The sequence below is a fragment of the Hoplias malabaricus genome, chromosome Y, assembly GCF_029633855.1.
Source record: "Hoplias malabaricus isolate fHopMal1 chromosome Y, fHopMal1.hap1, whole genome shotgun sequence".
Classification (NCBI taxonomy): Eukaryota; Metazoa; Chordata; class Actinopteri; order Characiformes; family Erythrinidae; genus Hoplias; species Hoplias malabaricus.
Window position 1 is genome coordinate 81,111,166 of NC_089820.1, and position 24,136 is coordinate 81,135,301.

The 24,136-nt window shown below is 40.7% G+C and overlaps 1 protein-coding gene across 1 annotated transcript; it reads right to left on the reverse strand.

The window, feature by feature from the left end:
- Positions 1-6,552: 6,552 nt before the first annotated feature.
- Positions 6,553-23,367, reverse strand: LOC136678560 (salivary glue protein Sgs-3-like). The gene is made up of 14 exons (XM_066656604.1): positions 23,331-23,367; positions 22,854-22,904; positions 22,069-22,113; positions 21,208-21,258; positions 20,911-21,042; positions 17,736-17,786; positions 16,307-16,357; positions 15,521-15,568; positions 14,765-14,815; positions 13,335-13,385; positions 12,550-12,597; positions 10,391-10,576; positions 10,141-10,294; positions 6,553-6,607 (listed from the first exon to the last, which is right to left on the reverse strand). The coding sequence occupies exons 1-14, from the start codon at positions 23,365-23,367 to the stop codon at positions 6,553-6,555; spliced, it is 1,011 nt and encodes a 336-aa protein (XP_066512701.1).
- Positions 23,368-24,136: the final 769 nt, after the last annotated feature.

Genomic DNA, 24,136 nt, shown 5'->3' on the forward strand with positions numbered 1-24,136 from the left:
GAATGGATGTTAAAATTGTAGTGTGGAGGGTACGGATGAAGAAATGTGGGTTCACTCAGCAAGGAGCAGGCAGGACTCAAAATAATTATTTCCGTGAGAATTTATTCAAACGTAGCACACGTGATGACGTCACAATAAGAGAGGTACCCGAAAAGAAATGAAAAGAAAATAAAAAGAGCGCGTTGGAACTAAACAGACAAAGTTTGTCCATACTGCAGTTCCCTCTACCTTTACCTGGCTACTGCAGTCAAATCCCCCTCCTTTTAGGAACTTTGCCCCACCCCTCTCTTAATTGGACTAACCCAACTCTGGCAAAGGGGTAAGAAAGTTACTCACAGGAAGATATTTGTTCCTTTCAATATAACCATTAACAGATATCCCCCGCACATCTCATTCCAGCTTCACTGGTAAGTGTTTATCTATGTACATAGTTTGTTAATAGTTTTACTTATTTGCTTTTTCCCTTTCACAGGTTCCTGAATCCAGCTCTTCCCTCCCCCTCTCTGTACCTCACCGTGGGCCCTTCGGCTAGCACAAAGAGAGACAGGAAATTCGCTGCCATTCCCCTAAGAACAGGAACTGAAACACAAGGTAAGCAATAATACCAATATACATTCCTTAATGTATATTCCAGTCTTGGTGATGGGTCCAATTCACTGACCTCATCACACAATGCCTTTTTCAGTTATCTCAGTAGTTATTACTGGGACACAACACAGATTCCTACAAGTATGTTCTACAACCTGTTTTGAACTGAACTAATGCATCTAACAAATAATTAAAAACCTAAGTAAACACGTAAATGAATAGTTAGTGGACAGGGTCTTACTGAAGAAAATCTCATAAAGTGAAGGCCATCATCCCCCCCACCTTAAATTCTAACAATGCTGGTCAAACCATGAGCACTTGCTTATCTGATGTACCAGAACTGGCAAATATTATTCTCCAATGTGTAGAACATTTTCAAACTAAATTATATTTTAGAACTTACCAGTAGGAGATGGTGTTGTTATAACTGTAGATATTGTGGATGATGTATCTGAGAAGTTGAATTAAAAGCATGAAAAATCAATCAAACATTAGTCTAGAAATTACAATGAAATAATAAGTGAAGAAAATGAAAAAAATGTGTCATGTTCTTCGCCTGTTCTCCTGTGTTTTGCGCTTAAGTTTTTGATCGTGTCTCAGTTTTGCGTTCCCTGTCACACGTCTTTTCTCAGTCTGAGTAAATTATTTCTGTAGCAATAAAACTGTGTTAATTAACAAAGGAATTAAAATGACCAGGTCATGAGTTCAAGTGAATTTAACATAAGCTGCGTAGAGTTTACTTGTAGGCATCAGTGTTATTGATGTATCTAATAAGGTGATTTAAAACGTAAGAAAACAAAAACACAAAACATTACAGTAGAAAGTGAATGGGAACAATCTGTTTGTTTCTTATGAATATAGATGAATACAACTGAGTAATACTCCATAAAAATATTTTATTTTATGAACAAAATGATGATGTTGGGTGTGCTTCAATATTTATTTATAAAACTGAAGATCATATGTGAATTATGCTTTTTAATTTGTAAATTCAAAGTCAGCTTTTAGCACTTACTCCTTATCATTTCTGATATATCATATCTAATTATTACCCACCATACTACACATGCACAATCACTTACTGCACTTCTCCAACCAACCTGTGCCCACTAATTCACAACAACTGACTTTTCAGTTACCTCTAACTATTCCTTCAAGGCTGCCCTTGAAGTGTCATGTGTCACACTCACGTCCCGTCTGGTCCGTTTTCTCAGCACATGGCTTTGTTTTGTTTATGTTCATGCCCCGCCTTTGTTCTGCCTCCTCGTCTTTTCCCTTGTTATCCGTTTCAGGTGTTTCTTGTTTGTTGTCGTATTTAAGTCCCCTTCCCTCACTTCCTGTTGTGGTTCATTGTTCTTTGTTCCTAGTTTAGTTTCATTGGTCCGTGTTTCGCGTTCATTATTCTTCGTGTTCTTGGTAGTGTTGTTCGTCTCTCTTGCTCGTCTCTCGTGTTCGTTTCTCTGGCTCGTCTCACGCCCGTTTCATGCTCGCTTCCTGTTCTAGTTCGTTTGTGTTTGTTTTGTTCAATAAAGTCTGTGTTCTTAGCGTTTGCGTCCGCCCTCCGTCAGTCCGCACCCCGCGCCCCTCACAGAATGAACCACCCACACATGGACGCAGCTAGCACGGACTATTTTTTCGAAGAGACGTTCAGGAAGGTACAGGAGTCTCTAGCGGTAAAGGTGGGGGATCAACCTGCTGCCCTGCCGTCCTTTATGGGAGTTCCCCCGAGTTTGAGGGGACTTCAAACGTTGAGGGTTTCCTGCTTCAGTGCCACCTGTATTTTAACTACCTGACTGTCCCTGCACCACGTGAATTCGTTAAGGTAATGTTCATGAGATCCCTTCTCAAAGGGATAGCATTGCAGTGGGCTGATCGAGTGCTGGGAGAGAGAACCCTGCACATTACAGTGGAGACTTTTAGCGAACTATTGAGAGCCAGATTCTCCCGATCGACTCTCGAGGACATCTCCGCAGGACCCTCTGCTCCCGAGGACTGCCCCCTCAAGTCCGGGGAAATTTTTTTGGGGGGGGTTAAGGGTAGGGGCTGTTAGCCTTCAGCCTCAGGACGACGGAGGTGAGGCTAACAGGGGCGCACCTCTAGGGGATCGCGGGAGTGTGCCCGTCAAGGCCCCTAAACCCTCTACAGCTCCAGCACAAGCCTCCGTGGACGTCGTCGTTGCAGGTTCCCCTGCCTCTGTGGACGTCGTCGCTGCAGGGCCCCCTGCCTCCGTGGACGGCGTCGCTGCAGGGCCCCCTGCCTCCGTGGACGTCGTCGCAGGGCTCCCTGCCTCTGTGGACGTCGTCGCAGGGTCTCCAGTCTCCATGAGTGCGGCTCCCTCAACCGCTCCTCTGCTTGTGAGCGCGGCCCAGCCAGGCGCTCCTCTGCTCGTGAGCGCGGGCCAGCCAGCCGCTCCTCTGCTCGTGAAAGCGGCCCAGCCAGCCGCTCCTCTGCTCGTGAAAGCGGCCCAGCCAGCCGCTCCTCTGCTCGTGAAAGCGGCCCAGCCAGCCGCTCCTCTGCTCGTGAAAGCGGCCCAGCCAGCCGCTCCTCTGCTCGTGAAAGCGGCCCAGCCAGCCGCTCCTCTGCTCGTGAAAGCGGCCCAGCCAGCCGCTCCTCTGCTCGTGAAAGCGGCCCAGCCAACCGCTCCTCTGCTCGTGAAAGCGGCCCAGCCAGCCGCTCCTCTGCTCGTGAAAGCGGCCCAGCCAGCCGCTCCTCTGCTCGTGAAAGCGGCCCAGCCAGCCGCTCCTCTGCTCGTGAAAGCGGCTTCAACGGCCGTTTCTGCCCCCGAGACTGTTGCTACGGCCGTGTCTGCCCCGGTGACTGTAGATACGGCCGCTTCCGGTCGTACCCGTAGGGGCCGATCCCCAGAAATGTGCCCAGGCTGGTTCCTCGGACTGCCCCGCAGACATTTGCCAGTCCTGGGCACCCCCATGTTGTTTTGATTCCGCTGTCTGTCCCTGTCCTAGTTCCTGTCTCTGTCCTTGTCCCTGTACCCGTGTCTGCTTTCATTTCGATTCCTGTCCCTGTTACCGTGTTCGTGTCTGTTCCTGTGAGTGTCCCTGTTCCCCTGCTTAGTCCGGTCCAGTCCCCTGTTAGTCCTGTCCAGGCCCCTTTTCAAGCCCATGTCCAGTCCCAGTTCCCCATTCCGTTACCGGTCCCGTCTCCTGTTCAGTCCCCTTTGCAACCCTCTGTCCTGTCTCACGTCCGTTCCTTGTTCCCTTCCTACGTTAAGCACCCCGTCCAGTCACATTTGTCCACTCCCGTCCAATCTCATGTGATCACTCCCTTTCAGTCTAGTCCTTTCCTGTCACAAGTCCCATCTCCTGTCCAGTCCAAGTTTGAGTCTCCCATCTCTGCCCCTGTCCTGCATCAGTCCCCGTTTCAATCTTCTGTCCTGTCTCATGTTCAGTCCCCTGTTAGTCATGTCCAGCACCCTGTTCAGTCACCTGTGTCTGTTCCTGCCTTGTCTCCTGTCTTCTCATGATTCCCGTCTTCTGTTTCGAGTTCTGTCCAGCGTCCTTTACTGTCTAGTCCCTTGTTCTCAGCTCCATTTCCCGTGTCTGTTCCCGTCCTGTCCTGTCTCCTACAGTTCCTGGTTTTCCTAGTCTGTCTTGTTTTCCCTGCTCCCTCCTGCGCCAGGTTCTGGGGGGTCTAGGTTACGCGCCCCGGGAGTTGCGCGTTCAGGAGGGGGCATCTGTCACACTCACGTCCTGTCTGGTCTGTTTTCTCAGCACATGGCTTTGTTTTGTTTGTTCATGCCCCGCCTTTGTTCCGCCTCCTCGTCTTTTCCCTTGTTATCCGTTTCAGGTGTTTCTTGTTTGTTGTCGTATTTAAGTCCCGTTCCCTCACTTCCTGTTGTGGTTCATTGTTCTTTGTTCCTAGTTTAGTTTCATTGTTCCGTGTTTCGCGTTCATTATTCTTCGTGTTCTTGGTAGTGTTGTTCGTCTCTCTTGCTCGTCTCTCGTGTTCGTTTCTCTGGCTCGTCTCACGCCCGTTTCATGCTCGCTTCCTGTTCTAGTTCGTTTGTGTTTGTTTTGTTCAACTAAGTCTGTGTTCTTAGCATTTGCATCCGCCCTCCGTCAGTCCGCACCCCGCGCCCCTTACATCATGTTACAGAGGGGGTGTTAGTGGGTAAGAATGGCAACACACCTTATTGATTTGGGTGACACTGAAATTATTCTGCATGAATGATCTTATAATTGAATTTATATTCAGTATGTAGTGAACTACTTTTCGTGCAAATTGAAACAAAAAGCCCAAAACATTAATGGAATATTTGTTTAGCAATGAATCTGTATTTTACTGAGCAAAATACTATAAACTAAGCTGTATAATTTCCCACTGCCTCATCGCTAAAACCAGCATGTGTCAGCTGATGCAACCAAAGAGGAATATAAACAGGACAGAACATTTACATTTCATTTCAACCTTAATAACTTACCAGTAGAAATATCTGCTGTAGGTGACACTGTTGTCGCATTTGTTGATACATCTGACAAATTTATTATGAAATAGAAAACAGAATAAATACAAAAAACATAAATAATTATTAAGGAAACTTCAGTGCATATGAGTGAGAATGAAATTATGAAATGAAGAGCATAAATACCCCATCAGTAAAAACAATGCTTGCCAACACGATGCATGTGTAGAGCGATGTAACAGAACTAGCACTTGGTTTTCACCTTCAATTCTGTTTAATATTTATGTTTGAAATGATGTTTTTGAACTAACAAATAAGAGGCTGTGTTGTAAGTGTTATTGCAGTTCTAAAGAATAAATAATTATTTAACAATTACACTTTGTTTTGGTCAGAAAAACATTATGATGCACTCTCAGAAAAACACTGTTACATTGTGTTGATTGTCTTGAATGCCCACAGGATAATTACTGCATTTAAGCAGCTTGCACACAGTCCAAGAAATATTAGGGAGATATAAGAAAAACAGAAAAAAAGTCTAACTATATTCCTAATGGAATGTATATGTCTTTTTCAGTTATCTCAGTAGTTATTACAGGGACACAACACAGACTCGAAGAAAATTTCATAAAGTGAAGACTATCATCCCCCCACCTTAAATTCTAACAGTGCTGGTCAAACCATGAGCATTTGCTTATCTGATGTACCAGAACTGGCAAATATTCTTCTCCAAGCGTGTAGAACATTTTCAAATTAAATTTTATTTTAGAACTTACCAGTAGGAGATGGTGTTGTTATAATTGTAGTTATTGTTGATGATGAATCTGAGAAGTTGAATTAAAAGCATGAAAAATCAAACAAACATTAGTCTAAAAATTACAATGAAATAATTAGTGAAGAAAATGAAAAAATGTGTCATGTTCTTCGCCTGTTCTCCTGTGTTTTGTCCTTAAGTTTTTAATCATGTTTCAGTTTTGCAGTCCCTGTCATGTGTCATTTCTCAGTCTGGTCCCTAGCCATACTCGGCACCTATAATCCCCGAGTGTTCACAGGTGATCCCGTTCATGTTCTCTATGTAAGCCCTCTCCTGTTAGTCATTTTCTTTGTTGTATTTGCTGTTTTTATGTTCCTGTATTTACTTTTGCTCAGTGTTATTCCAGTTCCATTTGTTACGCTTTAATTTTCTCATGTTTGCTCTTTTTGAATTCACTAAACATTTTCTACACATGCTTCAACCCTCTGGTCACCACTGCACCCCACCTGACAGAATGATGCTGCAGCCATGTATGGCTAGGAGTTCAAGAGGGCATCATTTAATACAAGTTAAATTTAATTTATTAAAAACGAACACACTGAAATATACCACATTCCAATTCTTTACTCAGGAAAAAAATATTTGACTCTATATTAAGAATTCAACTCTATTTTCTTATTTCAGTTTATGCATTGATCCCCCCCAAAAAACAACTCCCAAACAAGATGATTAGTAGAGACGTGTATGTTCCTACTTCATTTTAAAAGATTGACGTAAAATCAGGTTTTAGAACTTACCAGTTGGCACCTGGTATGTAGATGTCTCTGAAGTAAGAACTGGCGATGTATCTGAGAAATTCATGTCAAAACACAAAACACCAATTCAGTTACATTCTAGCTGTTACACTGTATTTTATGAAAAAATAAATTGATAATAAATGTGCTACAGACCATTCCTGATTCAGTATGTTTCTTTAAAAATAGGAACTATCAACAATGTTCCTTCAATTTAGCATTGTATTTTGTTAGTTAACGTCATGTAAGTTGGGGAGTTAGAGCTAATAGAGAGGAACTGTCAGTAACTTATTTTGACATTGTTTACTCATGATCAATAGTAGTTGAAGAGGTCACCTGGCATGTTTCTAAATGAGCTATTTATTTAATTGATCTGCACATGATGTTTGTTATAAGGGTTGTGGAGTGGCTTAGAAAGTTTACTATCGTACACAAGTAATATTTAACGCTTAATAATGCTTAAAATCTGGTAGAATTTACTTGCAGGAGTCTGTGTTGTTACCACTTTAGTTGTCATTTTTGATTTAAAATTTTGAAACAAAAAGGGAAAAAAGACATGAGTAAATTATTTCTGTAGCAATAAAACTGTGTTAATTAACAAAGGAATTAAAATGACCAGGTCATGAGTTCAAGTGAATTTAACATAAGCTGTGTAGAGTTTACTTGTAGGCATCAGTGTTATTGATGTATCTAATAAGGTGTTTTAAAACGTAAGAAAACAAAAACACAAAACATTATAGTTGTCAGGATTCACGGAGCGGACTGACGGAGGCGGACGCATTTGCTAAAACACGGTATTTTAATTATAATGAAAGGAATAACAAAACAACGACAGGAAACAGTAGTTACAACACAACACGAAATGAAACTAAACTAACACTTAGACAGACTAGACTGGGGAGCGAAACGACGAAGAGAGAAACTACAGAGACAGACAGATAACATGACTGACATGACAAAAGAGAATGTGAACGAAATGAACGACCAACAGGACACGAGACAAGAGGGCTTAAATACAAACACAAATGAGACACACCTGGACAGATAACGAGGGGACGGGTTAACAAATGACAGACGAGGAGGCGGAACAAAGGCGGAGACTCGAACATAAACAAAACAGAGCCATGTGCAAATAAAGCACATGGCGGGGACAACAGACTGACAGGACGAAGGCGTGACAGATGCCCCCCCCAAGAACGCGCAACTCCCGGGCGCGTACTCCTAAACCCCCCAGGAGCTGGCGCAGGAGAGGGCACGAAAAACATGACAGGACTCAGGACAGGACGGGAACCGACACAAGAGCTGGGGACACGACAGGACCGAATATACGAGACGGGACATGGGACATGACAGGAGACTGACAAAGGGAAGCCACAAGAGACGAGAACGGACTGGACAGGACAGGAGTGGACACATGGGAATTGACGGAAGACAAGACAGGGGACTGAACGTGGGACGGATACGGAGACTGGACACGTTTGGGGACAGAAGACTGGACATGGACAGGTGACAGGACAGGGGACTGGAATGGAGACGGGACTGATGACAGGACTGAGTGCTGAGACTGAACGGGAGCAGAGACTGGTGACAAGACACTGGACAGGATAGGAACGTTAGACTGGACAGGGGTACGTGACTGGACAGAAGACAGGACAGGTGACATGACACTAGACTGGAACGGAGACGGGACTGGAGACTGGACAGGGGATTGAAAGGGAAACTGGACCGGAGACAAGACAGGTGACTGGACATTGGACTGATACGGGAACTGGACGTGAGACAAGACAGAGGGTTGAAACAGGGACTGGACAGGACTGACAGGGGACTGGACAGGAGACGGGACTTGAGACAGGACCGAGGGTTGGAACGGGGACTGGACAGGAGACGGGACTTGAGACTGGACAGGGGTCTGAAACAGAGACTGGACAGGGCTGACAGGAGACTGGACTGGACTTGGTAGGGGAACAGGTACAAGGACATTTACAGGGACTGACACAAACACAGTGACCGGGACAGGGACAGAGACAAAGGCAGACACGGGTACAGGGACAAGGACAGAGACGGGAACCAGGACAGGGACTGACAAGGGAACCAAAATAACAGGGGGGTGCCCAGGACTGGCTAATGTCTGTGTGGCAGTCTGAGGAACCAGCCTAGGCACAGTTCTGGGGATCGGCCCTGAAGTCCTTCGGGCCGACCTACGGACATGGGCAGGGGAGGCCGTAGCCACCGTCACGGGGACAGGAGAGGCCGTAGCCGCCGTCACGGGGACAGGAGAGGCCGTAGCCGCCGTCACGGGGACAGGAGAGGCCGTAGCCGCCGTCACGGGGACAGGAGAGGCCGTAGCCGCCGTCACGGGGACAGGAGAGGCCGTAGCCGCCGTCACGGGGACAGGAGCGGCGGGTGCCGCCATCAACGGGACAGGAGCGGCGGGTGCCGCCATCACGGACACTGGAGCGGCGGGTGCCACCATCACGGACACTGGAGCGGCGGGTGCCGCCATCACGGACACTGGAGCGGCGGGTGCCGCCATCAACGGGACAGGAGCGGCGGGTGCCGCCATCAACGGGACAGGAGCGGCGGGTGCCGCCATCACCGGGACAGGAGCGGCGGGTGCCGCCATCACCGGGACAGGAGCGGCGGGTGCCGCCATCACCGGGACAGGAGCGGCGGGTGCCGCCATCACGGACACTGGAGCGGCGGGTGCCGCCATCACGGACACTGGAGCGGCGGGTGCCGCCATCACGGACACTGGAGCGGCGGGTGCCGCCATCACGGACACTGGAGCGGCGGGTGCCGCCATCACGGACACTGGAGCGGCGGGTGCCGCCATCACCGAGACAGGAGCGGCGGGTGCCGCCATCACCGAGACAGGAAGCCCTGCGACGTCGTCCACGGAGGCAGGGGAACCTGCGACGTCGTCCACGGAGGCAGGGGAACCTGCGACGTCGTCCACGGAGGCAGGGGAACCTGCGACGTCGTCCACGGAGGCAGGGGAACCTGCGACGTCGTCCACGGAGGCAGGGGAACCTGCGACGTCGTCCACGGAGGCAGGGGAACCTGCGACGTCGTCCACGGAGGCAGGGGAACCTGCGACGTCGTCCACGGAGGCAGGGGAACCTGCGACGTCGTCCACGGAGGCAGGGGAACCTGCGACGTCGTCCACGGAGGCAGGGGAACCTGCGACGTCGTCCACGGAGGCAGGGGAACCTGCGACGTCGTCCACGGAGGCAGGGGAACCTGCGACGTCGTCCACGGAGGCAGGGGAACCTGCGACGACGTCCAAGGAGGCAGGGGAACCTGCGACGACGTCCAAGGAGGCAGGGGAACCTGCGACGACGTCCAAGGAGGCAGGAGAGGCGCGCGTCGCGCTCACGAAGACAGGAGAGCCGCGCGCCGCGCTCTCGAGGACAGGGGTTTGTGCTGCTCGCCGGGCTCGCGCTGGAGCTGTAAAGGGTTTAGGGGGTTTCACAGGCGCACCCATTAGATCACCTCGAGGTGCGCCCCTGTTAGCCTCAGGCCTCAGAGGTACGGAGGTGAGGCTAACAGCCCCTACCCTTAACGCCCCCCCAAAAATTTCCCCGGACCTGAGGGGGCAATCCTCGGGAACAGAGGGTCCTGCGGAGCTGACCTCGAGAGCCGATCGGGAGAATCTGGCTCTCAATAGATCTCTGAAAGTCTCCACCGAAATCTGCAGGCCTCTCTCTCTCAGCACGCGATCAGCCCACTGCAGTGCTATCCCTTTAAGAAGAGATCTCATGAACATTACCTTAATAAATTCGTGTGGCGCAGGAACAGTCAGATAGTCAAAGTATAAGCGGCATTGGAGCAGAAAACCCTCAACGTTTGAAGTCCCCTCAAACTCGGGGGGAACTCCCATATGAGATTGCAGGGCAGCAGGTTGATCGCCCACCTTTGCCGCTAGAAACTCCTGTACTCTCCTGAACGCCTCGTTGAGAAAATAGTCCGTGCTAGCTGCGTCCTTTAGTGGGTCGTTCATTCTGTCAGGATTCACGGAGCGGACTGACGGAGGCGGACGCATTTGCTAAAACACGGTATTTTAATTATAATGAAAGGAATAACAAAACAACGACAGGAAACAGTAGTTACAACACAACACGAAATGAAACTAAACTAACACTTAGACAGACTAGACTGGGGAGCGAAACGACGAAGAGAGAAACTACAGAGACAGACAGATAACATGACTGACATGACAAAAGAGAATGTGAACGAAATGAACGACCAACAGGACACGAGACAAGAGGGCTTAAATACAAACACAAATGAGACACACCTGGACAGATAACGAGGGGACGGGTTAACAAATGACAGACGAGGAGGCGGAACAAAGGCGGAGACTCGAACATAAACAAAACAGAGCCATGTGCAAATAAAGCACATGGCGGGGACAACAGACTGACAGGACGAAGGCGTGACAATAGTAGAAAATGAATGGGAACAATCTGTTTGTTTTTTATGAAAATAGATGAATACAACTGAGTAATACTCCATAAATAATGTTTTATTTTATGAACAAAATGATGTTGGGTGTGCTTCAATATTAATTTATAAAACTGAAGATCATATGTGAATTATGCTTTTTAATTTGTTAATTCAAAGTCAGCTTTTAGCACTTACTCCTTATCATTTCTGATATATCATATCTAATTATTACCCACCATACTACACATGCACAATCACTTACTGAACTACTCCAACCAACCTGTGCCCACTAATTCACAACAACTGACTTTTCGTTTACCTCTAACTATTCCTTCAAGGCTGCCCTTGAAGTGTCATGTTACAAAGGGGGTGTTAGTGGGTAAGAATGGCAACACATTTTATTTATTTGGGTGACACTGAAATTATTCTGCATGAATGATCTAATAATTGAATTTATATTCAGTATGTACTGAATTACTTTCTGTACAAATTGAAACAAAAAGCCCAAAACATTAATGGATTACTTGTTTAGCAATGAATTTTTATTTTATTGAGCAAAATACTATAAACTAAGCTGTATAATTTCCCACTGCCTCATCGCTAAAACCAGCATGTGTCGGCTGATGCAACCGAAGAGGAATATAAACAGAACAGAACATTTTCAGTTAATATCAACCTTAATAACTTACCAGTAGAAATACCTGCTGTAGGTGACACTGTAGTCGCATTTGTTAATACATCTGAGAAATTTATTATAAAATAGAAAACAGAACAAAAACAAAAAACATAAATCATTATTAAGGCAACTTCACTGCATATGAGTGAGAATGAAATGAAGTGAAGAGCATCAATACCCCCATCAGTAAAAACAATGCTTGCCAACACGATGCATGTGTAGAGCGATGTAACAGAACTAGCACTTAGTGTTCACCTTCAATTCTGTTTAATATTTATGTTTGAAATGATGTTTTTGAACTAACAAATAAGAGGCTGTGTTGTAAGTGTTATTGCAGTTCTAAAGAATAAATAATTATTTAACAATTACACTTTGTTTTTGTCAGAAAAACATTATGATGCACTCTCAGAAAAACACTGTTACATTGTGTTGATTGTCTTGAATGCCCACAGGATAATTACTGCATTTAAGCAGCTTGCACACAGTCCAAGAAATATTAGAGAGATATAAGAAAAACAGAAAAAAAAGTCTAACTACAATCCTAATGGAATGTATATGCCTTTTTCAGTTATCTCAGTAGTTAATACAGGGACACAACACAGACTCCTACAAGTATGTTCTACAACCTGTTTTGAACTGAACTAATGCATCTAACAAATCATTAAAAACCTAAGTAAACACGTGAATGAATAGTTAGTGGACAGGGTCTTACTGAAGAAAATCTCATAAAGTGAAGACTATCATCCTCACGCCTTAAATTCTAACAATGCTGGTCAAACCATGAGCATTTGCTTATCTGATGTACCAGAACTGGCAAATATTCTTCTCCAAGCGTATAGAACATTTTCAAATTAAATTATATTTTAGAACTTACCAGTAGGAGATGGTGTTGTTATAATTGTAGTTGTTGTTGATGATGTATCTGAAAAGTTGAATTAAAAGCATGAAAAATCAAACAAACATTAGTCTAAAAATTACAATGAAATAATTAGTGAAGAAAATGAAAAAATGTGTCATGTTCTTCGCCTGTTCTCCTGTGTTTTGTCCTTAAGTTTTTAATCATGTTTCAGTTTTGCAGTCCCTGTCATGTGTCATTTCTCAGTCTGGTCCCTAGCCATACTCGGCACCTATAATCCCCGAGTGTTCACAGGTGATCCCGTTCATGTTCTCTATGTAAGCCCTCTCCTGTTAGTCATTGTTAGTCATTTTCTTTGTTGTATTTGCTGTTTTTATGTTCCTGTATTTACTTTTCCTCAGTGTTATTTCAGTTCCCTTTGTTACGCTTTTATTTTCTCATGTTTGCTCTTTTTGAAATCACTAAACATTTTCTACACATGCTTTAACCCTCTGGTCACCACTGCACCCCACCTGACAGAATGATGCTGCAGCCATGTATGGCTAGGAGTTCAAGAGGGCATCATTTAATACAAGTTAAATTTAATTTATTAAAAACGAACACACTGAAATATACCACATTCCAATTCTTTACTCAGGAAAAAAATATTTGACTCTATATTAAGAATTCAACTCTATTTTCTTATTTCAGTTTATGCATTGATCCCCCCCAAAAAACAACTCCCAAACAAGATGATTAGTAGAGACGTGTATGTTCCTACTTCATTTTAAAAGATTGACGTAAAATCAGGTTTTAGAACTTACCAGTTGGCACCTGGTATGTAGATGTCTCTGAAGTAAGAACTGGCGATGTATCTGAGAAATTCATGTCAAAACACAAAACACCAATTCAGTTACATTCTAGCTGTTACACTGTATTTTATGAAAAAATAAATTGATAATAAATGTGCTACAGACCATTCCTGATTCAGTATGTTTCTTTAAAAATAGGAACTATCAACAATGTTCCTTCAATTTAGCATTGTATTTTGTTAGTTAACGTCATGTAAGTTGGGGAGTTAGAGCTAATAGAGAGGAACTGTCAGTAACTTATTTTGACATTGTTTACTCATGATCAATAGTAGTTGAAGAGGTCACCTGGCATGTTTCTAAATGAGCTATTTATTTAATTGATCTGCACATGATGTTTGTTATAAGGGTTGTGGAGTGGCTTAGAAAGTTTACTATCGTACACAAGTAATATTTAACGCTTAATAATGCTTAAAATCTGGTAGAATTTACTTGCAGGAGTCTGTGTTGTTACCACTTTAGTTGTCATTTTTGATTTAAAATTTTGAAACAAAAAGGGAAAAAAGACATGAGTAAATTATTTCTGTAGCAATAAAACTGTGTTAATTAACAAAGGAATTAAAATGACCAGGTCATGAGTTCAAGTGAATTTAACATAAGCTGTGTAGAGTTTACTTGTAGGCATCAGTGTTATTGATGTATCTAATAAGGTGTTTTAAAATGCAAGAAAACAAAAACACAAAACATTATAGTAGAAAATGAATGGGAACAATCTGTTTGTTTCTTATGAAAATAGATGAATACAACTGAGTAATACTCCATAAATAATGTTTTATTTAATGAACAAAATGATGATGTTGGGTGTGCTTCAATATTTATTTATAAAACTGAAGATCATATGTGAATTATGCTTTTTAATTTGTTAATTCAAAGTCAGCTTTTAGCACTTACTCCTTATCATTTCTGATATATCATATCTAATTATTACCCACCATACTACACATGCACAATCACTTACTGAACTACTCCAACCAACCTGTTCCCACTTATTCACAACAACTGACTTTTCGTTTACCTCTAACTATTCCTTCAAGGCTGCCCTTGAAGTGTCATGTTACAAAGGGGGTGTTAGTGGGTAAGAATGGCAACACACTTTATTTATTTGGGTGACACTGAAATTATTTTGCATGAATGATCTAATAATTGAATTTATATTCAGTATGTAATGAATTACTTTCTGTACAAATTGAAACAAAAAGCCCAAAACATTAATGGATTACTTGTTTAGCAATGAATTTGAATTTTATTGAGCAAAATACTATAAACTAAGCTGTATAATTTCCCACTGCCTCATCGCTAAAACTAGCATGTGTCGGCTGATGGAACCGAAGAGGAATATAAACAGAACAGAACATTTACATTTAATATCAACCTTAATAACTTACCAGTAGACATACCTGCTGTAGGTGACACTGTAGTCTCATTTGTTAATACATCTGAGAAATTTATTATAAAATAGAAAACAGAACAAAAACAAAAAACATAAATCATTATTAAGGCAACTTCACTGCATATGAGTGAGAATGAAATGATGAAGTGAAGAGCATCAATACCCCCATCAGTAAAAACAATGCTTGCCAACACCATGCATGTGTAGAGCGATGTAACAGAACTAGCACTTAGTGTTCACCTTCAATTCTGTTTAATATTTATGTTTGAAATGATGTTTTTGAACTAACAAATAAGAGGCTGTGTTGTAAGTGTTATTGCAGTTCTAAAGAATAAATAATTATTTAACAATTACACTTTGTTTTTGTCAGAAAAACATTATGATGCACTCTCAGAAAAACACTGTTACATTGTGTTGATTGTCTTGAATGCCCACAGGATAATTACTGCATTTAAGCAGCTTGCACACAGTCCAAGAAATATTAGGGAGATATAAGCAAAACAGAAAAAAAGTCTAACTATATTCCTAATGGAATGTATATGTCTTTTTCAGTTATCTCAGTAGTTATTACAGGGACACAACACAGACTCGAAGAAAATTTCATAAAGTGAAGACTATCATCCCCCCACCTTAAATTCTAACAGTGCTGGTCAAACCATGAGCATTTGCTTATCTGATGTACCAGAACTGGCAAATATTCTTCTCCAAGCGTGTAGAACATTTTCAAATTAAATTTTATTTTAGAACTTACCAGTAGGAGATGGTGTTGTTATAATTGTAGTTATTGTTGATGATGAATCTGAGAAGTTGAATTAAAAGCATGAAAAATCAAACAAACATTAGTCTAAAAATTACAATGAAATAATTAGTGAAGAAAATGAAAAAATGTGTCATGTTCTTCGCCTGTTCTCCTGTGTATTGTCCTTAAGTTTTTAATCATGTTTCAGTTTTGCAGTCCCTGTCATGTGTCATTTCTCAGTCTGGTCCCTAGCCATACTCGGCACCTATAATCCCCGAGTGTTCACAGGTGATCCCTTTCATGTTCTCTATGTAAGCCCTCTCCTGTTAGTCATTGTTAGTCATTTTCTTTGTTGTATTTGCTGTTTTTATGTTCCTGTATTTACTTTTGCTCAGTGTTATTCCAGTTCCATTTGTTACGCTTTAACTTTCTCATGTTTGCTCTTTTTGAATTCACTAAACATTTTCTACACATGCTTCAACCCTCTGGTCACCACTGCACCCCACCTAACAGAATGATGCTGCAGCCATGTATGGCTAGGAGTTCAAGAGGGCATCATTTAATACAAGTTAAATTTAATTTATTAAAAACGAACACACTGAAATATACCACATTCCAATTCTTTACTCAGGAAAAAAATATTTGACTCTATATTAAGAATTCAACTCTATTTTCTTATTTCAGTTTATGCATTGATCCCCCCAAAAAAAACAACTCCCAAACAAGATGATTAGTAGAGACGTGTATGTTCCTACTTCATTTTAAAAGATTGACGTAAAATCAGGTTTTAGAACTTACCAGTTGGCACCTGGTATGTAGATGTCTCTGAAGTAAGAACTGGCGATGTATCTGAGAAATTCATGTCAAAACACAAAACACCAATTCAGTTACATTCTAGCTGTTACACTGTATTTTATGAAAAAATAAATTGATAATAAATGTGCTACAGACCATTCCTGATTCAATATGTTTCTTTAAAAATAGGAGCTATCAACAATGTTCCTTCAATTTAGCATTGTATTTTGTTAGTTAACGTCATGTAAGTTGGGGTGTTAGAGCTAATAGAGAGGAACTGTCAGTAACTTATTATGACATTGTTTACTCATGATCAATAGTAGTTGAAGAGGTCGCCTGACATGTTTCTAAATGAGCTATTTATTTAATTGATCTGCACATGATGTTTGTTATAAGGGCTGTGGAGTGGCTTAGAAAGTTTACTATCATACACAAGTAATATTTAATGCTTAATAATGCTTAAAATCTGGTAGAATTTACTTGCAGGAGTCTGTGTTGTTACTACTTTAGGTGTCATTGTTGATTTAAAATTTTGAAACAAAAAGGGAAAAAAGACATGAGTAAATTATTTCTGTAGCAATAAAATTGTGTTAATTAACAAAGGAATTAAAATGACCAGGTCATGAGTTCAAGTGAATTTAACATAAGCTGTGTAGAGTTTACTTGTAGGCATCAGTGTTATTGATGTATCTAATAAGGTGTTTTAAAATGCAAGAAAACAAAAACACAAAACATTATAGTAGAAAATGAATGGGAACAATCTGTTTGTTTCTTATGAAAATAGATGAATACAACTGAGTAATACTCCATAAATAATGTTTTATTTAATGAACAAAATGATGATGTTGGGTGTGCTTCAATATTTATTTATAAAACTGAAGATCATATGTGAATTATGCTTTTTAATTTGTTAATTCAAAGTCAGCTTTTAGTACTTACTCCTTATCATTTCTGATATATCATATCTAATTATTACCCATCACACAACACATGCACATTCACTTACTGCACTTCTCCAACCAACCTGTGCCCACTTATTCACAACAAAAGACTTTTCAGTTACCTCTAACTATTCCTTCAAGGCTGCCCTTGAAGTGTCATGTTACAGAGGGGGTATTATTGGGTAAGAATGGCAACACACTTTATTGATTTGGGTGACACTGAAATTATTCTGCATGAATGAACTAAAAATTGAATTTATATTCAGTATGTACTGAACTACTTTCTGTACAAATTGAAACAAAAAACCCAAAACATTAATGGATTACTTGTTTAGCAATGACTCTGTATTTTATTCAGCAAAATACTATAAACTAAGTGTGTAATTTCCCACTGCCTCATTGCTAAAACCAGCATGTGTCGGCTGATGGAACCGAAGAGGAATATAAACAGAACAGAACATTTTCATTTAATATCAACCTTAATAACTTACCAATAGAAATATCTGCTGTAGGTGACACTGTAGTTGCATTTGTTGATACATCTGACAAATTTATTATAAAATAGAAAACAGAATAAAAACAAAAAAAAAATAAATCATTATTAAGGCAACTTCACTGCATATGAGTGAGAATGAAATTATGGAGTGAAGAGCATCAATGCCCCCATCAGTAAAAACAATGCTTGCCAACATGATGCATGTGTAAAGTGATGTAACAGAACTAGGACTTAGTGTTCCCCTTTAATTCTGTTTAATATTTATATTTGAAATTATGTTTTTGAAGAAACATATAAGAGGCTGTGTTGTAAGTGTTATAGCAGTTCTAAAGAATAAATGATTATTTAGCAATTACACTGTGTTTTGGTCAGAAAAGCATTATGATGCACTCTCAGAAAAACAGTTACATTGTGTTAATTGTGTTGAATCCCTGCAGAATTATTACTGCATAATGAAGAAAATGATGTGGGGTCTGCTTCAATATTTATTCATAAAACTGAAGATAATATGTGAATTATGCTTTTTAAGATGTTCTGGAAAACACTCCAACAGCTCAGGAAGGGGAGCGGGGGTTACTGTCCAAGCTGTGAGGTAGGGACAGAAATGTCTGGGATGTCAGATTTCATTTCCTTGGCTGAAGTTACTGGGGTTGTGAAAAAGCTCCAGGAGTGGATGAGATTCGCTCAGAATAACTGAAGGCACTCGATACTGTGGTGCTTTCTTGGATGACATACCTCTACAATATTGCATGATCCTCGGGAATGGTCCATTTGGATTGGCAAACAGGGGTGGTGGTTACTATTTTTAAAAAAGGGGACCGGAGAATGTGTGAGCAGTTATCGTGGCATTACACTTCTCAGCCTCCCCAGGAAAGTCTATGCTAAGGTGTTGTAAATGAGAATCTGTCCGATAGTTGAATTTAGGATTTTGCAGGCACAATGCGGATTTCATCCTGGCCGTGGAACTATGGACCAACTCTATATTTTTTCACAGATGATTCAGGGGGTGTGGGAATTTGCTACTCCACTTTACACATGCTTTGTGGATTTGGAGAAGGCATATGACTGTGTTCCTTAAGAGATTCTGTGGGAGGTGCTCTGGGAGTACGGGGTTCCAGGGTTGTTCCAGCGAGCTGTACAGTCCTTGTACTCTGATTTTGAGTTGTGCTTACATGCTCGGCAGTAAGTCAAGATTGTTCAGTGTGGGTATTGGACTCGGTCAAGGCTGTGCCTTATCTGCACTCCTATTCCTGATATTTATGGACAGGGTGGTGAGGTGTGGCCTAGGACAGGAAAGCTTCCATTGAGCAGCTCAAGACATGGCATCTCTGCTTTTTATGGACAATGTTGTTCTTCTGGCTTCTTTGCATGGAGGCCTCCAGCGTTCACTTGAGCAGTCTGCAGCTGAGAGTGAAGTGGTCAGTATGCGGATCAGCACCTCCATGTCAGAGGCCATGGTTATCTCCCGAAAACAGGTGGCATGCTCTTTTCAGGTAGAGGGTGAGAACCTACCCCAAGTGAAGGAGTTTAAACAGGGAGAAGCTTGGAGTAGAGTCACTGCTCCTACGCGTTGAGAGGAGTCAGTTGAGGTGGATCGGGCATTTGTTGAGGATGCCTCCCGGACACCTCCTTGGTGTATACCAGGCACGTCCAATTGGAAGGAGGCCCCGGGGTAGACCCAGGACACACTGGAGGGATTATATATACCGGCTTGCCTGGGGCTCCCCCAGGTGTTGGTGGATGTTGCAAGTGTGGATGTTGCTCGCCCTGTCACCACCGCAACCTTGAAATGGACAAAGATGATGATGATGAAAGATCCGAAGTAATTCCAGGGCGGTTGCAGTAGTGAGTGGGCCTCATATAATTTTGAATAAAGCCAACTGAATGCTTTACGCTGTATATTCTGTGTTTTACCAAGATTGACTTTAAAATCTAAATAATCAATTATTACTGTAATAATTGTAAAACGAGCAAATTCTTGTATGGAGTATATGCCTTCGTGGCCTAAAAATTGTAATCAGGGAGAAATAATTCTTATTGGTAATTGGGTCATTTATGTTAAGAAAAAGGAAATTCTGGACCCTGTTTATAAAACTGTACCTGCCCCTCTGCCCTATTCAATTTAGATATATGTGATATTACTCAATGCAATACGAGATTTAACTGCATTTTCCCCATAGTAAGATACTGCTGGAATGATAAAAGTGAATGCTATTTTACTTGTGTACACCTAGGTCTATGAATTAAGAGTGAAATATCTCTGATAATTGCATACTTAGAAAATGGCAAAACTAGGAGAGGCATCTGCTCATATAGGGTGTGGGTGTACCTGTATCACTGCTGTGATTTGTCTTTCAGGTACCTGATAGACGTGATTCCATAGCCACTTCCATTTCTCCTGATTCAACCCTCTGGGGTTACATAATTAACCTAAACTCTGTTTGATGTAACTGTATATATTAAAGATGCTATGGTTTTTTGCTGGTTTGTAAGATGGTGATCTTTGATCTAGATGTTGCTGTACTTCTTGAAGAACCTGTAGAAACTGTAGTATCTGGACATCTTCCACATTGTTTTTCTGGGTTTCTTCTGGTTGCCTTTCAGTCTATGGAATGGTTAGATATAAGGCCGTTTGCTGAGTTGAGAAGGAGTTGGTGGGAGGTCCAGGTCAGCAGACACCTGCTCTTCCTCTCTTTTAGTATCAAAGAAATGAGAAAATTCACAGATGTTCTTATTAAATAGTATGGGGGAAAAAAAGCTATATAAGTGGGTAGTTATAGCTATTAGTCAGAGGGCAACTGACTCAAAAACCTCTCTCAAGCAATCCATGGTGCTTGAATTTGAATCTTTGAAATAAACATTTCTGTATCCAAATAAGTCAGTGTCAGTTGAGGGTTTCTGCAACATCTTCACATCATCATTATTTAGTAAACATAACTTTTGAAATTTTTGAAGCAGTTGTTGTTTCTTGGGAAAAATTGCTTCAGTACATAATTTCACATTTTCATTTAAAGTTTATATTTCCATATCATTTTAATTATCCTTTTGATTAAATGTTTAGTCAAAATACACAGTAGAAATAAAAAAAAAAATAAGAGAATTTTTTCTTCTTCAGAAATGCAATAAATACTCATGAGGTAATTGTGCACAGGTTAGTTTGCACTTCTTACTTTGTGCACAGGTTAGTTTGTAGTCCGGACAGCAGTCACTGAAATTCAGACAAGCCTGGTCACAGTAGCAGCCACGATTACAGGAGTTATTTAATCCCAAACAGCACAGTGCTGGAAAGGCTGAACATCTACCTACAAAAAGAAAACACAGGTAAACACAGCTGTAGAACAGACCATGTTGTATTTGCTGTGTTTATATACCTGTATTTACTTTTACTCATCGTTAGTGCAGTTCATTTTGAGAGGAATATAAACATAACAGAATGTTTTCATTTAATATCAATCTCTAAAACTTACCAGTAGAAAAATTTGCTGTAGCTGACAATGTAGTTGCATTTGTTGATACATCTGACAAATTGATTAATAAATAGAGAACGGAATAAAAACAAAAAACATAAATAATTATTAAGGCAACTTCACTGCATATGAGTGAGAATGAAATTATGAAGCGAAGATTATCAATGCCCTATCAGTGAAAACAATGCTTGCCAACACGATGCATGTGTAGAGCGATGTAACAGAACTAGCACTTAGTGTTCACCTTTAATTCTGTTTAATATTTATGTTTGAAATGATGTTTTTGAACTAACAAATAAGAGGCTGTGTTGTAAGTGTTATTGAAGTTCTAAAGAATAAAAGATTATTTAGCAATTACACTGTGTTTTTGTCAGAAAAACATTATGATGCACTCTCAGAAAAACACTGTTACATTGTGTTGATTGTCTTGAATGCCCACAGGATTATTACTGCATTTGAGCAGCTTGCATACAGTCCAAGAAATATTAGAGAGATATAAGCAAAACAGAAAAAAGTGGAGCTAAATTCCTAATAGAATGTATTTGTCTTTTTCAGCTATCTCAGTAGTTAGTACTGGGACACAACACAGACTCCTACAAGTATGTTCTACAACCTGTTTTGAACTGAACTAATGCATCTAACAAATCATTAAAAACCTAAGTAAACACGTAAATGAATAATTAGTGGACAGGGTCTTACTGAATAAAATCTCATAAAGTGAAGACTATCATCGCCCCACCTTAAATTCTAACAATGCTGGTCAAACCATGAGCATTTGCTTATCTGATGTACCAGAACTGGCAAATATTCTTCTCCAAGCGTGTGGAACATTTTCAAATTAAATTATATATTAGAACTTACCAGTAGGAGATGGTGTTGTTATAATTGTAGTTATTGTTGATGTATCTGAGAAGTTGCATTAAAAGCATGAAAAATCAATCATCCATTAGTCTAAAAATTAGAATGAAATAATTAGTGAAGAAATCGAAAAAAGGTTTCATGTTCTTTGTCTGTTCTCCTGTGTTTTGGCCTTAAGTTTTTAGTCATGTTTCAGTTTTGCGTTCCCTGTCATGTGTCTTTTCTTAGTCTGGTCCCTAGCCATACTCCGCACCTATAATCCCCGAGTGTTCACAGGTGTTCCTGTTCATATTTTCTATGTAAGCCCTCTCCTGTTAGTCATTGTTAGTCATTTTCTTTGTTGTATTTGCTGTTTTTATGTTCCTGTATTTACTTTTGCTCAGTGTTATTCCAGTTCCCTTTGTTACGCTTTAATTTTCTCATGTTTGCTCTTTTTGAATTCACTAAACATTTTCTACACATGCTTCAACCCTCTGGTCACCACTGCACCCCACCTGACAGAATGATGCTGCAGCCATATATGGCTAGGAGTTCAAGAGGGCATCATTTAATACAAGTTAAATTTCATTTATTAAAAACGAACTCACTGAAATATACCACATTCCAATTCTTTACTCAAGAAAAAACATTTGACTCTATATTAAGAATTCAACTGTATTTTCTTATTACAGTTTATGCGCAGTTCCCTCCAAAAAAACACAACTCCCAAACAAGATGATCAGTAGAGACATGTTTATGTTCCTAATGCATTTTAGAAGATTGACGTAAAATCAGGTTTTAGAACTTACCAGTTGGCACCTGGTATGTAGATGTCTCTGAAGTAAGAACTGGCGATGTATCTGAAAAATTCATGTCAAAACACAAAACACCAATTCAGTTACATTCTAGCTGTTACACTGTATTTTATGAAAAAATAAATTGATAATAAATGTGCTACAGACCATTCCTGATTCAACTTGTTTCTTTAAAAATAGGAGCTATCAACAATGTTCCTTAAGTTTGGTATTAAATTTTGTTAGTTAATGTCATGTAAGTTGGGGTGTTAGAGCTAATAGAGAGAAACTGTCAGTAACTTATTATGACATTGTTTACTCATGATCAATAGTAGTTGAAGAGGTCACCTGACATGTTTCTAAATTAGCTATTTATTTAATTGATCTGCACATGATGTTTGTTATAAGGGCTGTGAAGTGGCTTAGAAAGTTTACTATCGTACACAAGTAATATTTAATGCTTAGTAATGCTTAAAATCTGGTAGAATTTACCTGTAGGAGTCTGTGTTGTTACCACTTTAGGTGTCATTGTTGATTTAAAATTTTGAAACAAAAAGGGAAAAAAAGACATGAGTAAATTATTTCTGTAGCAATAAAACTGTGTTAATTAACAAAGGAATTAAAATGACCAGGTCATTAGTTCAAGTGAATATATCATAAGCTGCGTAGAGTTTACTTGTAGGCATCAGTGTTATTGATGTATCTAATAAGGTGTTTTAAAACGTAAGAAAACAAAAACACATAACATTCAAGTAGAAAATGAATGGGAACAATCTGTTTGTTTCTTATGAAAATAGATGAATACAACTAAATAAAACTCCATGAATATTATTTTAATTTATGAAGAAAATGATGATGTGGGGTGTGCTTCAATATTTATTTATAAAACTGAAGATCATATGTGAATCATGCTTTTTAATTTGTTAATTCAAAGTCAGCTTTTAGCACTTACTCCTTATCATTTCTGATATATCATATCTAATTATTACCCATCACACAACACATGCACAATCACTTACTGCACTACTCCAACCAACCTGTGCCCACTTATTCACAACAACTGACTTTTCGTTTACCTGTAACTATTCCTTCAAGGCTGCCCTTGAAGTATCATGTTACAGAGGAGGTGTTAGTGGGTAAGAATGGCAACACACTTTATTGATTTGGGTGACACTGAAATTATTTTGCATGAATAATCTAATAATTGAATTTATATTCAGTATGTACTGAACTACTTTTTGTACAAATTGAAACAAAAAACCCAAAACATTAATGGATTACTTGTTTAGCAATGAAGC

Coding starts and splice junctions, on each gene's coding strand:
- LOC136678560 (XM_066656604.1), bottom strand. CDS start 23,367: ATGACACCTAAAGTGGTAACAACACAGACTCCTACAG. Junction 17,787..20,910: donor CAAACTAACCTGTGCACAAA/GTAAGAAGTGCA, acceptor TAAATTTGTCAG/ATGTATCAACAAATGCAACT. Junction 14,816..15,520: donor AACAACACCATCTCCTACTG/GTAAGTTCTAAA, acceptor TAAATTTCTCAG/ATGTATTAACAAATGAGACT.